The following is a 16461-nucleotide window of genomic DNA, read 5'->3' as shown; positions in this document are numbered from 1 at the left end:
ATTTGTGTGTTTGGGAGGGATTACAAGCATATGCAAAACTGAATGATAAAACAAAGAAGACACAGCAAACAGTGGAGAAACTTGAAGGTTAAAAAAAATGAGGGACTATGATGATATCACATCTTTTCTGGGAACATGGGGTCCGTTCCAGCTGACTGTTTTCTTTGCATTAGCCATAAGTATCCTTCCCAATGGTTTTGTGGGCCTCTACATCGTTTTTGTCGGGGATACGCCGTCTCACGAGTGTCTGATCCCTGAGGAGTACAACATCAGTGCCATGTGGAGGGAAGCTGCAATCCCAACGGTGATGGAAGATGGCGTTTTAAAACGCATTTCCTGCTCTAGATACAAAATGGAAACACTGAGAAATTTTTCCATGCTTAATTACATCCCAAATGTGGATGTCAATGTCAGTGAGATAGAGATGGAGTCCTGTGTGAACGGTTGGAACTACAGTAAAGTGATTTATGAGTCTACGATAGTGACAGAGGTGAGTCGGCAGGTTGTTTGTCGGTCTACAGTCTAATGTCCAACTGGCCAAACTGTTCTTGAGATAAAGCTATGGAGTATGATCGTTTGAAGATCAGTTCAAGTAACTGCCACCTTTAACTTTGTCTGGGAAAACAGTAAGCGTTTTTGGCTTGTTTCTGTTTAACATAAGTCTATCCAACATCCCTGAGATCTTCCATAAGACAAACGGATGGCAGGATAAATAAGTCCATAAATAGCACGGAAAGGAGAGCTTACAAAGATAAAATTCCTGGAGAGAGCATAAAGATCCTATACACAGCAAAATCACCAGAGTTAAATCAACTCTGCTCAGAGTATGCTCATATGATCTCTCTCTAAATAGTGTTAAAGTAACACTGAAGCAGAGTTAAAGTTAGTGATGAACACCTGCTGTTAACAAGCAGAATAACTGAAGAAAAGATAATCCTCCTCTGCTGAGATCTTGAGAGATGTAATGTCTTTTTTCTTCAGTTTATTTCAATTAAATGGTTTTGGCTGAAGTCAGTTTTAGTTCTTGTGTTTCTCTTTTCTTCACTAATTCTGCTTGTTAACAGCAGGTGTTCATCACTAAAGCGCAATCATCACTTAATCGCTTAATTATCTAATTAACTAACTAGGCTTCAGTGTTACTTTAACACTATTTAGAGTTGATTTAACTCTGGTGATTTTTCTGTGAACATGTCAGCTTAATTAAATCCCTCAAATCAATAGCATTTCATAACTACTGTAATGTGTTAATTGGGAAACAGATATTTACATTTATATCTTCATTAAATGTTAAATGAACCAGAGATTATCTAAAGGTTATCTAAGTCTGGCATGTTGGGAATAGTTTTAGCTGTGTTCTATGTGTCATGAGTAAACAATTGAGTAGGCAAACAAGAACATCGGGAGCATGATGATGCTGTGTTGTACTGAAGCATCCATTGCAATGCCTCATTCACTTTAACATGTTTATCCTGATAGATAAAAACTTCCAGAAGGTGTGTTGGAGCAGGTTGGAGCTAAACTCTACAGAGTATCGGCCCTTCAGGAGCAGGATTTGAAACTCCTGATGTACTGTAACTCAGGGGTTGCCGATTCCGCTCCTGTAAGGCTACATTCATTACATTGCATTTACATTTATACACTTGATTTCACTAGTCCAGTTTAGATATTCTACTAACTCTAAGTAACTTTGCAACTACATGTTAGATAACTCTCAGAGTATTAGTAGTATTTAGTATTTTTAAGTTGACATGTACTTGCAGAGTTACATTTATTTGTTTAGCAGATGCTTTTGTCCAAAGTGATTAATCTTAAAGAGGCAATAAACACGAGAAGTGCTAGTAATAAAAAGTTTCAGCCATCGCTCAGGATAGTACAAGCTAGAAAAGGAAGGGATCAAATAGTTGAAATAAAAAGTAGAGCTGTGTGTGATCAGCATAGCAATGGTAGGAGAAACAATGTGCCTGTATAATGGGTCCTCGAGATGTAGTGTATATGGAGAAGAGGAGGGGTCCAAGCACTGAACCCTGAGGTATCCCAGTGACCAGTCAATGTCTTTTGGATACCTCCCCTCTCCAGGCAACCTTGAAGGACCTTCCTGTGAGGTGAGATTCAAATAATGCCCAGTGATGAGAGTGTGTACAGAAAGATCTGATGATTTATCGTGTTGAAAGCTGCAGATAGATCTAGCAGAATGAGACACAAGCTAAAGTCTGCTGGTCAGAAACTCTCCAGGATCATTTTTGGATTACTCTACTGCTGTTGATGTTAATGAAGATTATATTTCAAACAAATGATGACTATAAGAAACCTTCTGTTTTGATGTATGCTTTTTTGGGGACTTTTGTTAATTTCAATGGATATACGTTTATGCTGGTTTGATGGTGTTACCATGAAATTGAAGACATAAGTACAAAATCATTCTTGGCTAGAAAATCTGAGACAAAATTCTTGTTCTGATGGGATTATTTTTCCTGATATATCCCTGTAAAGTAATTTTCTGTAGCTTTTGTGATGTTAATCATTCATTTGCACAGAATAAGTCAGTGATTCCCAACCATATTCTTGGAGGCACACCTTTCGAAATAAAGTGTTACCATTAATTATGAAGGAAACATTGAATAACAGCCTTAGTGAAGAGTTTATAGTCCAGGGAGGTGCTTCAATACACAGTGTCCAGTGAACCCAAAGCTTCACAGGAAGGTATTCAGGTGTGGACAGGGAAGAGCTGAAGTTTAGATGGGAACAGGATCAAGAGATGAGGACAGGAGTGGAATAATTTTATGCCAGCACAGCCGTAGCAAAAAATGCTGTTCTTAGAGTTTTTGTCTTGTTTCTAGTCAAAATATCTTAAAGTTCTTGAATCAAGAAGCATTTTCTTGACAAGTAAAACATATTTTCTTGTTTTCAAGAAAAATAAGTCAAAATTGAGTGAGTTTTTCCGTAAAACAAGCAAAATAATCTTATTTCAAACCAAAAATAAGCTTGTTTTCAGTTTGGATTAAGATTCTTTTTCTTACCCCATTGGCAGATTATTTTGCTTGTTTTAAGGAAAAACTCACTTAATTTTGACTTATTTTTCTTAAAAACAAGAAAATAATTTTTACTTGTCAAGAAAATGCTTCTTGATCTAAGAATTTTTAGATATTTGGACTCAAAACAAGACAAAAATTCTAAGTAAGAACAGCATTTTTTTTAGAGCATTTTCAGATATTTCAGATAAATTACCTTGTAAGTGTGTACAGTGAATGAGTATAAACTCTATGAATGAAAATTATCGCAGCATGATCAAAAAGCCTTGTTGAAATTTCTGATGTGCAGCAGAGAGGCAGGACACCTGTGAGCTTCAGCAAAGTATGAACACATTAACTTTGCTAAAGTTAATTTTTTATGTTTGTGTTTTTCAGTGGGACCTGATTTGTGAGAATGAGTACAAAGGCCCTCTGACCTCATCCATATACTTCTTCGGTGTGCTGGTGGGGACCTTTCTTTCAGGACAGATGTCTGACAGGTTAGTGTTAGCTCTCGAATCATCACACAAAATATAACAAACAGCTAAGCTAAACCTCTGACTGTAAATATATTCAATTCAAATATGACTCTAAAATGATTAAACATGATATATTTGATGTGTTTAGGTACGGCAGAAGACCTACACTTTTTGCCATGATGGCTATGCAGACAATTACCATCATTATCCAGATGTTTTCTCCAAGCTGGGAAATCTTCACTGCCATCTACTTCTTTGTGGGATTTAGTGGTTTTTCTAATTATGTTGTTGCATATGTCTTAGGTAAATCTACATCAGTTCATCATTAACATGATTTCGAAAGCCATCCGTGTCTCCTCTCGTTTGATTAAACTCTCGATCAACAGGCTGTGAAATTCTAAGTCCAGCGAGTCGGGTGGTGTTCGGTTCTCTGGGTATCTTCATGGGATCTGGAATTGGTCAGATGTTCTTTCCTTTAGCAGCTTATTTCATCCGCAGCTGGCGATGGCTGGTGCTTACGAACGCCCTCACCGGACTCATCTATGTTCCACTGTGGTGGTGAGTTTTTATTTTGAAGAAAAAAGATAAAAGGGTAAGATAGGCCACCCCAGATTTGGCACAGAAGGCCCCAAGTGGCAATTAAATAACTAAATATTCATATGCCTGTCATATACAGTGAGTCATGGGATAATTTTACCTTTCAGATGAATCTCTTTTACTGGGATTTCTGCTTTTTATCCAGTTTATCCAGGGGTGGCTTCTTACCCATCCTTAAATATTTGACATTTTGTGCTATAACAACTAAATCAGCAAATGTTTCTATTTATTTTCTGTAATAACACATTGGCTGATCATCATCATACTGCACAATGCTAAACTTATAGTTTACTAAAAGTAAATCCACATTGTTCTTAAGCGGGGCATCTTCCCCCATCTTACCCTACTATTTTTAATAATGGCTTAAAGTATAGTGGCTTGAAATGCTGACCAAACTGACAAATTCTTATCTCTTGAATTAATATTTAAAGCTTTGGTGCCACTTTGGTGGTACCTAAACCCAGGGTTGGCACAAACTAACCTAAAACCTACCTGGTTAGCCATTTAGATCAGCTTTGTGGTACAGGCCCCCAAAACTAAACCAGTAAGAAAACGGTTTGTGTTGTTTTCATGCACCAGGTTTATTCCCGAGTCTCCCAGATGGCTGCTCTCTCAGGGAAGGATAGAGGAGGCTGAGGCCATACTGAGACTCGCAGCTAAAAAGAACAAAGTCGCCGCTCCTGAGGTCATCTTCACTTCATCTGAGGTATAGATCTATTATAGATGGATATGAAATTTAGGCCCTAAATAAACTCAGTTTCATTAATGCTTTTTAATGTTTCCTTAGATTGAGGAAGCAGCAAAGATGAGGAAGAAAAAACATAATATTCTGGATATTCTAAGGAACTGTAATGCTGTTTTAACCATCATGATCTGTTCACTTCTGTGGTACGCTGTAATTTTCCACAAATATCTACTTGGTCTACTCGGTCTGATTTACAAGTGTTGTTTTCTCCTTCAGGATGGTCATCACCATGTCTTACTATGCTCTCATTCTGAACACCACAAACCTTCATGGAAACCCGTACCTGAATTATTTCCTGTCTGCGGTGGTGGAGGTCCCAGCTTTCATCATCGCCATGTTGTTGCTCAGATTCTGCAGCAGGAGATTCTGTCAGTCGTCCACTCTTCTTATGGGTGGAGCGGTGATTTTCATCATACAGCTCATTCCCAAAGGTAAGACATGCACTGATCAAGTCCTGCATCACACGTCAAGGTACATGTAATTACAAATCATTATGTATCATTTGTTAAGTCTGAACAGGATGTGAGGTTTAGAAGTAAGAAATGTTGTGGTGTAGAAGCTCACAGTTTATCCTCTGGACAATGATGATGAAGGTGCCATTGGCTGCTAATTTACTGTAGGAGCCAAATGATTTTTTCTCTCAATTGATAAATGACAGAATTGCCTGATAAAAATGGTTATTCATTTAGTAGACCGATTCTAAGCTGTTAACAGTAGTCACTGCCGAGCTGTGATGAAGGGACGTTTTAGTACTTCAAGGATTTCATTTACAAACCTGATTCCAAAAAAGTTGGGACACTGTACAAATTGTGAATAAAAACAGAATGCAATGATGTGGAAGTTTTAAATTTCAATATTTTATTCAGAATACAACATAGATTACATATCAAATGTTTAAACTGAGAAAATGTATCATTTTAAGGGAAAAATAAGTTGATTCTAAATTTCATGGCATCAACACATCTCAAAAAAGTTGGGACAAGGCCATGTTTACCACTGTGTGGCATCCCCTCTTCTTTTTATAACAGTCTGCAAACGTCTGGGGACTGAGGAGACAAGTTGCTCAAGTTTAGGAATAGGAATGTTGTCCCATTCTTGTCTAATACAGGCTTCTAGTTGCTCAACTGTCTTAGGTCTTCTTTGTCGCATCTTCCTCTTTATGATGCGCCAAATGTTTTCTATGGGTGAAAGATCTGGACTGCAGGCTGGCCATTTCAGTACCTGGATCCTTCTTCTACGCAGCCATGATGTTGTAATTGATGCAGTATGTGGTCTGGCATTGTCATGTTGGAAAATGCAAGGTCTTCCCTGAAAGAGACGACGTCTGGATGGGAGCATATGTTGTTCTAGAACTTGGATATACCTTTCAGCATTGATGGTGCCTTTCCAGATGTGTAAGCTGCCCATGCCACACGCACTCATGCAACCCCATACCATCAGAGATGCAGGCTTCTGAACCGAGCGCTGATAACAACTTGGGTTGTTCTTGTCCTCTTTAGTCCGGATGACATGGTGTCCCAGTTTTCCGAAAAGAACTTCAAATTTTGATTTGTCTGACCACAGAACAGTTTTCCACTTTGCCACAGTCCATTTTAAATGAGCCTTGGCCCAGAGAAAACGCCTGCGCTTCTGGATCATGACCTATAGAGTTTTAGCCAGCAATGGCGAATGGCACGGTGGATTGTGTTCACGACAATGTTTTCTGGAAGTATTCCTGAGCCCATGTTTTGATTTCCATTAGAGTAGCATTCCTGTATGTGATGCAGTGCCGTCTAAGGGCCCGAAGATCACGGGCATCCAGTATGGTTTTCCGGCCTTGACCCTTACGCACAGAGATTGTTCCAGATTCTCTGAATCTTTGGATGATATTATGCACTGTAGATGATGATAACTTCAAACTCTTTGCAATTTTTCTCTGAGAAACTCCTTTCTGATATTGCTCCACTATTTTTTTCGCCGCAGCATTGGGGGAATTGGTGATCCTCTGCCCATCTTGACTTCTGAGAGACACTGCCACTCTGAGAGGCTCTTTTTATACCCAATCATGTTGCCAATTGACCTAATAAGTTGCAAATTGGTCCTCCAGCTGTTCCTTATATGTACATTTAACTTTTCCGGCCTCTTATTACTGTCTGTCCCAACTTTTTTGGAATGTGTAGCTCTCATGAAATCCAAAATGAGCCAATATTTGGCATGACATTTCAAAATGTCTCACTTTCAACATTTGATATGTTATCTATATTCTATTGTGAATAAAATATAAGTTTATGATATTTGTAAATTATTGCATTCCTTTTTTATTCACAATTTGTACAGTGTCCCAACTTTTTTGGAATCGGGTTTGTCTATATAATTTTTTTCATGTATAGATATTTTCCAGGAAGAACCTTAACGATTGCATAACCAACATTTTTAGAACATACTTTTGTTGGCTGGGGTGGCATCCTTTGTTTTTCACAAATTGACCTACAGTATATCTCCTGAACACAGAATCTAATCTTTGCTAAACTTAGGAAATACACACGGACCATAGGACATTCTGAGGAGGACACACGCAAAGTCCTGTCAAAATTGCACTTAAAGGGGCTGTTACAACTGAAAATTCCCAGTAATGCCATAACCGTTGTCATGTTTGTTCCTGCCAGTCCTTAGTTGCCATTGATATTCATCACACCTGTTAGTCTTTGAGTTCATTACCTTTGTGTATTTAATTTCTTCATTTCCTTCTGTTGGTTGTCCGGTAATGTTTGTGTTTGACATGCTGGGCTTACTTTGTTTATTAAATATAGGCTTAAACCTTCTCTGCCTTCCCTCATCTTCATTGGACTAAAACGTTACAGAATACCGGACCAAGTAAGAAATGGAGACCGCCTCCATAAATGTGCCCCAGCATGGAGTTTTCAAGTGCCCAAAGGGGCCATTAATTTTATATTTCAAGATAGACCAAACCTGGAGGACTATGTGGAAGAGTTCATCATCTCAGCACCTGAAGCGTCCTGACATTCATGGAGGGGTTCAGGATCAGACTGGACGATGAGATTCGGCTGGTCATGCCTTAGGAGAGATTCCTGCTGGACCGTGGTGGATTACGTAAATTTTGCCCTATTGATTGACGGATCCTCTTTTACGATTGCCGACGTGGAAGAGGATCCCGTTCCTAGGGTCAAGCCCCATGTAACATCAGTCACCACCCCAGACCGTGGATAAGGAGCCAGAGCCCACTGCTCATGCCCATCACGGAGCCAATGCTCGCAACAGATACAGCTGATACAAATATTTATCTTAAAACTAAATTAGTTGTACATATTTCAATTTACATATATAGATTTGTCTGCTGCACATCCATGAAGCGAAGTCACCTTTCTTCCCCATTCTGATGCTCAGTTTGAACTTCAGCAGGTCGTTTTGACCATGTCTACATCATGCCTATATAAATTTGTCATTGCAGACCTAATGGTGTTGGCAACCGTACTGGAGATGCTGGGAAAACTGGGTGTCACGGCTGCGTTCTGTGTAGTTTATGCCGTGACTTCAGAACTGTTTCCAACTGTGGTGAGGAACATGGCGATGGGAACCTGCTCCATGACAGCTCGCATAGGGAGCATAGTGTCTCCCTTCATCATATACCTGGGTACAGTCACAGTTTCTATGTTGCCTCTGTTATTTTATATATAAGATTTGCTATATTATCATATACTGTGTATATATGAACAATCCGAGCATTGCATAAGTTATTCCTTTTTTTCCTGTAAAGGAAACTACTATAGATACATTCCTTATATTGTCATTGGAAGCCTGGCAGTGTTTTCTGGCTTAATTACTTTACTGTTACCAGAAACTAGAGGGAAAGTTCTCCCTGAGACCATCGCTCAGATGCAGCGAATAAAAGGGTGAGTGCATTATTCTCCCACTGCAGTCTGAAAAATTATGAAATATGAAATATTCTAAACTCAGTTCTGAGTTTGGGGTTTTTAGATAGAATACAAGTGGTTAAAGTCTGATTTTTTTTTTTTTTTTTAATCAGAAATACTTTTAATTAAAATATATCATTTCATTGCTTCTATCTCACTTAGGCTGAAGAGCTCTGAGAAACAGGCTGCAGTGATGAGGACAGCAGATAAAAATCAAGTCATCAAAGAAGTGAAACTATAATAAACAACTGGAGAGTAAAAATTAACAAAATGTTGTCCTGTTAATCAAATGACTTGCCCTGACCCTAAATCCTTAATCATGAAATACTGTATGCTGTTGGGTTCACATCATGACATAAATCTGTCTTGGCTTTCTGCCGTTTGTATGCAGAGTTTGTTTGCGAGACAACTGAAGTTAGAAATCCACCCGCATGTGACTTCATAATGCTGTAGGAGTTTGATAAACCCTTGATCTGTTGTTATAATATCTACAATAATGGCATCTTGACTCAACAACTAGACAAGCCCTCGGCACAGATCGCCATGGCCAGCTATTATCTGGACTGCCATGCCAGACTTTAACAACCAGCATGATCAGCATACAAACGGCCATAGATTAGCCAGTCATCCACTGCTGTCTAAACCAAGCGGATGGAGCAGAATGCAAAATATTCTGAATGAATACACATTCTGGTTCGTTTGGCCAGAGGAGGACTGGTCCCCTGTTTTTTTTCTTCATTTCTGTCAGCTGATGGAGTTTGGGTTTCTTGCCACTGTCGCCTCTGGCTTCATCAGTTGGGGACTCTTAATATTCAACAATATTATCGATTTAACTGCACTGACGCTATTGGATGAGAACAAAACTTGAACTGAATTGATCTGAATAATAACTCTATTGTCTTCTGTAGAGCTGCTTTACAGATAACAGGGACGTTCTCAGAACTTTGGCTAACGTTCTGGCAAAGTTCTCTCAAAGTTATGAACAAATGTTCTTCCAGTAACATTAATAGAATGTTTTTTCAAAGACATCTCATCTTTAATAATGTTCTCAAAACAAAAGCATTATTTATACAAAGTTTTAGTTGGACTTTTGTCTATTTTTAAAAAAAAAAATGTTACTACTTGTTTCACAAAGTTCAGAGAACATTCAAAATTAATGTTTCCATAATGTTTGCAAAATGTTTTGAAAATTCAGAGAACATGCAGAAATGACGTTTTCATAACTTAAAGGTGCAATATGTAATATTTTTGCAGTAAAATATCCAAAAACCACTAGGCCAGTGTTATATATTTTGTTCACTTGAGTACTTACAATATCCCAAATGTTTCCAACTATTTGTAAATCTTGAGAAAATTGCTATTTTACCCAAGGCTGCGGGACGTGTGTGGAGTCGCCTGTCACTTGCGTCATACCCGCGTTACCCTCGGTTTCTGGTTTATTTTGTAGAAACCATGGAAACACCAAAGACGCTTTAATATTTACATGTTTTAATAGACAAGGCAACACTGCAAAAAATGCTGTTCTTACTTAGAGTTTTTGTCTCGTTTCTAGTCAAAATATCTTAATGTTCTTAAATCAAGAAGCATTTTCTTGACTAGTAAAAATTATTTTCTTGTTTTCAGGAAAAATAAGTCAAAATTAAGTAAGTTTTTCCTTAAAACAAGCAAAATAATCTGCCAATGGGGTAAGCAAAATAATCTTATTTCAAACCAAGAATAAGCTATATAATATTGTTTTCAGTCTGGACTAAGATTATTTTGCTTACCCCATTGGCAGATTATTTTGCTTGTTTAAAGGAAAAACATACTTAATTTTGATTTGTTTTTCCTGAAAACAAGAAAATAATTTGTAATTGTCAAGAAAATGCTTCTTGATTTAAGAACTTTAAGATATTTTGACTAGAAACAAGACAAAAATTCTAAGTAAGAACAGCATTTTTTGCAGTGAACAACTGTTTGGTTACGTTTATAGACAGAAAACTAATTGTTGTTATATAGCTCAACACGTTTAGTCTTATTGTTTAAATCAAATTTTCTTGATGTTTTGCGAGTACCATGCTTTACCATGCCTCAGAGAAAAACACTATTTTGTGAAGTAGCTAACATAGCATAATCAGATGCAGCTTTATTTTTAGTAACAGTAATACAGCATTTTCTCCATCATACAATAAGTTTTAAAATTAATTGCATGCCATTTATCAACACAATCATCCAGCATTTAATCTGATATTGTAAAATCGATCTATCTTACTGCAGTGTGTAACAGTGTCTCACAGCAGCCGCCGAGCGAACGCACAGAGTAACGTTATAACGTCATTTTCAACACTCTCAAATGTATCTAATATGATAAACAGAGCTGCGTTACCTCATACTCATGACCGGAAAAGCGGAAGCGGCGCCGGCGACTGTGTCATAATAAAAGTCCCGCTGCTCGTGAGGCGTGTGTTGATCAATCGCTCCAGCTCCTCGTTCAGCTCCACAACACTCACTCCTGCTCTGCTTCATACTACAGTAACGTTAATAATCGCATCCATGAACATGATTTCTTCACGACTCCAATCCCGATTCTTTTGCACCGTCTGTTGAGATGGAGACAACATGTCCCAAGATTCCACGCTCAAACATGGCGTCATCAAGCTACGCCTTTGTTTTGAACAGGCTTCTAGCGACCTCTAGCGGACAGATTTATTACATACTGCACCTTTAATGGGAACGATTATTGTTAGCTTTGTTTAATTGAAGTCATTCCATAATTGATGAACTTTGAAACAGTTTTTGTTTGAAACAAGTTTTTAAGCCACTCAGAATTCACCATATTCAGAACTGATGGCACTTTTCAGATTGTGTGCTTCCAGGAGGACATGCACCAACCAAGCAACTGTCATTGAGATGATGGAAACACTAACCCATTGGTGTCCAGACTCGGTCCTAGATGGCCTCTGTCTTGCAGAGTTTCATTCCAACCAGCTCCTAAACACCTGCCTTTAAGTTTCCAGTATGCCTAATAAGACCTTGATTAGCTGGTGTGCTTATTGGGGTTGAGCTAAATTCTGCAGGACAGTGATCCTGACTGATTTTGGACACCCCTGCACTAACCACTACCTTCAGGAAATACTGACCTCCTTTATTCAGAGCGACAGGGTTCTTTGGAAACTCGGACAGGAGATGATAAAGGTAGTCATGTTTAGAATGCGGTCTAATCATTAAAGGAGGCCAGTGCTGGTCAAGCTATTATGAAAAGGCAAGCTACAAATTAACTGTTGAAAATGTCTCGACCTGCTAGAAGTGCTGTAGATAAGTTAATCAAATCAAATTAAAACATGCTTCATGCCTACGTTTCCTGAAGAAAATGTGAATGGTGCTTGCAGTGGCAAAACTCGGCGCTTGGTTGCTAGGGTTTTTCTAAGCAGTTGGGTGTTCTGAGTGGTTTATTTCTCTGTTAGCTGTTCTTTCTTATTTCTGTCCTCATTTTAGCAGATACATTCATAAGGATACATTGACAGATGTGTATCCACTCTGAACTGAGCACTTTCATCCTCATGTGTTTCTCTGATAGGTAGATCTTTCTGTTCAAGATTCATGAGTGTTAAAAATGTACAGAAGTAATTTTTGTTCATAGCCAGTGCTCGAATTGGGTATCGGCACTTCTGACATGTTGCACGTACGGAAGCCCATCACACCCTCCCTTCTTCCGGAACGTGTTTTGAACGGAGCATCGGGAGCATTTTTCCACTTCAAGCACTGTTCATAGCCTATCATTGTTTCCTGTCTTAATTGTTTTCAGGAGTTCCTCTTCTGTTATGCTTTCTGTTCAAGTCAGGTCATTGTTTGGTTCTGTTTGTTTTATGTTTGTATTGAAATAAATTGCACTTGTGTTCAAACTCTCCTCACCTTCATTAATAAACCTTCATGCCACCCTATAAAATGAAATAATAATTTTATAGCAGGCGAATAGCAGATTTCATGCTTATATAATGCAACAATAAGTAAAAGGACAAGGCTCATTTCTGTCTTGTCTTGTTCCAGCAGTGCCAGAAATGAATCCTCGTCCAGCACGGATAAGGATGGTCCTGGGTTGTCCTGTTGGATGGAGGCAGTTAGAGCTTGAGTTGAAATAATGCCCTAATTCCTCATCCATTGGGACAAAGCAGGGCTGGTCTGCATCATCTGTCCGCTGGCCTGAAGCAGTACTGAGTGCAGACATTGTGTTACTCAATTAAGATTATTTGGCAAATTGTAATTACATTATTTTTCAAAATTACAATCTTTATTAAAATGTGAAGAGATTGTTGTTGTTTTCTGCATGGCTCGGTTTGTTCTGTAGTCCACATTCATTTTTATAAAAGACAATGAACTGTTAATTCACTGCATGAACTCAGCACCGCACACTGTTCAATTTACAAACGAAAACAGTATTGCTTCACTTTTACTTAACATAATATTATGGTAACAGCTTCACATAAAAGTAATATATTCATAACTTTAAGGGTGAAATGCTATGCTATGACTGTCCAGAGCCATGTCGCCGGAGCCACGTCATGTCTCCGCAGACCTCCCAGAGCCACATCACGTCTCCGCCGATCGTCCACAGCCTTGCAACATTATGTCTGACACCCCAGAGTCACATCTTGTTGTGGTTGTCATACCACAACCCTCCTCTATTCTGTCGGGGAAACCCGTCATCAAACATCAGAGGTTGGCATCCAGTCCCCATAATGGGGGTCGCCTTATGGTGTATCTGGGCCACGTACATCGCCACTGAATCTCCAGAGGTGGCGGCTTATGCTGCAGAACCTCACAAAGTGGTGGCACTTGTTTCAACTACTTGCACGGCGGTGGCGTCCAGTGACACATTCTCATCCAGTCCTGAATCAGCCACAGAGTCCGTTGATCAACTCTTGTCCTGTCTCGACCTAGCTGCAGAGGCTGTCTGTGAACTTTTGTCTTGCCCAGAACCAGCCACAGGGGCCATTTATGATTCCTCGTTGTTTTCCAATGGTACCACCGTAGAACCTTCAGAGGTGGCGGCATCTTCTGCAGACCCTCTAGAGGCGTCAGTGGTACTTGGCTATGAATTTTCGCCTTGTCCTGTCACGGCTAAGGAGGCCGTGTATGACCATTTGCCCTGCTTCTGTCACGTTTCCACCGCATGCTGCTTCTTCTCACTCCCCACCAGAGGTCTCCATTTCACCATTACCTTTTCCATTGCACACATGCAGCCACTTCACTCTGGACTACATTTCCCACAATCCCTCAGCTAGGCACTCATCACACTCACACCTGTTTCCCATCAGGTTCACTTTATAAGCTGCACTCCTTCACACACACATTGCTGAGTATTGTTTAGCCTTGTTTTCAACCTTGTCTCCTTGTTCCTTGTTCCCTGCCTTGCCTGTGTTTTTGACCCTGGACTGTTTCTTTGTTTGATGATTGTTTGCTGCCTGCCTTGACCTTTGCCTGTGTATCGGACTCTTTTGCCTTGCCTTCCTGTTTGTTTGCTGGTGTTTGACCCTCTGCCTGTACAACTATGGTCTTATGATGATTAAAGCCTGCACGTGGATCTCCAACTCTGTTGCCCTGCTCCATTCATTACACATTTACTAAGATAGTTGTGAAATGTCTATAACTATTGCAACATTTCATTTAAAGGTGCCCTAGAATCAAAAATTGAATTTACCTCAGCATAGTTGAATAACAAGAGTTCAGTACATGGAAATGACATACAGTGAGTCTCAAACTCCATTGTTTCCTCCTTCTTATATAAATCTCATTTGTTTAAAAGACCTCAGAAGAACAGGCGAATCTCAACATAACACCGACTGTTACGTAACAGTCGGGATCATTAATATGTACGCCCCCAATATTTGCATATGCCAGCTCATGTTCAAGGCATTAGACAAGGGCAGCCAGTATTAACGTCTGGATCACAGCTGAATCATCAGACTAGGTAAGCAAGCAAGAACAATAGCGAAAAATGGCACATGGAGCAATAATAACTGACATGATCCATGATATCATGATATTTTTAGTGATGTTTGTAAATTATCTTTCTAAATGTTTCGTTAGCATGTTGCTAATGTACTGTTAAATGTGGTTAAAGTTACCATCGTTTCTTACTGTATTCACGGAGACAAGAGAGCCATCATTATTTTCATTTTTAAACACTTGCAGTCTGTATAATTCATAAACATCATTCTTCATTCTTTATAAATCTCTCCAACAGTGTGCAATGTTAGCTTTAGCCACGGAGCACAGCCTCAAACTCATTCAGAATCAAATGTAAGCATCCAAATAAATACTGTACTTACGCAATTAGACATGCTGCATGACGAACACTTTGTAAAGATCCATTTTGAGGGTTATATTAGCTGTGTAAACTTTGTTTATGGTGTTTAAGGCAAGCGCGAGCTCTTGGGGCGTGGAGCACAAGATTTAAAGGGACTGCGTACCCTGAATCAGCGCATTTATAATGATAGGCAGTTAAAAAAATGAATTAAAAAAAAACTATGGGGTATTTTGAGCTGAAACTTCACAGACACATTCAGGGGACACTTAAGACTTATATTACATCTTTTGAAAACATGTTCTTCGGCACCTTTAACTTGGTGACCCAATCTTGCTCTCATTCAGCACAAGTTATTTTAGTTAACACAAACCTAAATTTCTGCAATGGAATAATTTTTCATACTGTCCTCCTGGGATAACGAGATACAAATTTTGAACAGATATATGACAATATTTTAAGCATGTGCAAACTTATTATTTGTTCATTTAGTTATTCAGTTATTTATTTATAAAATAAATATACATATTTTATTTATTTTTTACTATACTCTTCTTTAAAGTCAATAACTTGCAATATTTTCAATATTTCTCACAATTTAATGTACACATTTCTTTGTAAAATTTTTAATTCTAAACAATAAGTCTTTTTCTATTAATCTTATTTATTTTGTGTATTTAAGTACACAAATTATTTATTTTATTACCAGTTTATTTTGCAAAACTAGTATCTTGACTAATTCTTTCTCACATTCACAACACTCACCACAGTCATCACATTCAAAAAATTAAGTCCTTTATTAATAAATGGGACAATCTTTTTCTTTCACACTTGTCCCCACAGGGCTCATACAATCATTCCTTTATTTTATCTCCTTTTCTGTGGACCACAACAATTCTTCTTCTCATAGACTCTTTTCATTAACCAAGTATCAACTATCACAGCCCAGAGGAAGGGAGCTTATTTATAGATATTGGTATGCACACCTGCCACACACACACACACACACATAGGCCTATCACACTGACACAGACTCCTGACTCTACACTCCCTGACACAAACTCCTGATTCTACATGCCATATATAATAATATATTAAAAAAACATTATCTATCTATTCAGACCTTCGCTGATTAATAACAAAGCGGTATCATAGATAATCCTACTTCAACCAAGCAGTCCCTTGTCATAACAAAGCGGTATCTTGAACTAGACCAACATATCTTCTGGTCTTTCACAGAGTGATATTGTTGTGGTTTCTTCTCTTTGTAAAAACAAAACACTTCTCAAAATCTCTGATTCAGAATACACGCTTTATTTCAAAGTGGAGCTGTTATGTCTGCAGAGGCAACAACCAAGTTGTGAGAATACTATAACAGTATACAGTGACGCAGCTGCACGTGAGATGAGTCTGTCTCCTCCCATCTGTGTCTGAAAAT

The 16461-nt window shown here is 38.6% G+C and overlaps 1 protein-coding gene across 1 annotated transcript; it reads left to right on the top strand.

The window, feature by feature from the left end:
- The first annotated feature begins 40 nt into the window (after positions 1 to 40).
- slc22a4 (solute carrier family 22 member 4) lies at positions 41 to 9647 on the top strand. The gene is made up of 10 exons (XM_048166450.1): positions 41 to 490; positions 3405 to 3508; positions 3636 to 3790; positions 3874 to 4045; positions 4664 to 4790; positions 4872 to 4972; positions 5046 to 5260; positions 8278 to 8460; positions 8584 to 8719; positions 8903 to 9647. Exons 1-10 carry the CDS (start codon positions 98 to 100, stop codon positions 8979 to 8981), a joined length of 1665 nt encoding a protein of 554 aa, XP_048022407.1. The 5' UTR covers positions 41 to 97; the 3' UTR covers positions 8982 to 9647.
- The last annotated feature ends 6814 nt before the right edge of the window (positions 9648 to 16461 follow it).

The sequence above is a fragment of the Megalobrama amblycephala genome, linkage group LG18 (genome assembly GCF_018812025.1).
Source record: "Megalobrama amblycephala isolate DHTTF-2021 linkage group LG18, ASM1881202v1, whole genome shotgun sequence".
Taxonomy (NCBI): domain Eukaryota; kingdom Metazoa; phylum Chordata; class Actinopteri; order Cypriniformes; family Xenocyprididae; genus Megalobrama; species Megalobrama amblycephala.
Note: the sequence above shows the minus strand (reverse complement) of the source record. Positions and strands in the feature narration are given on the sequence as shown.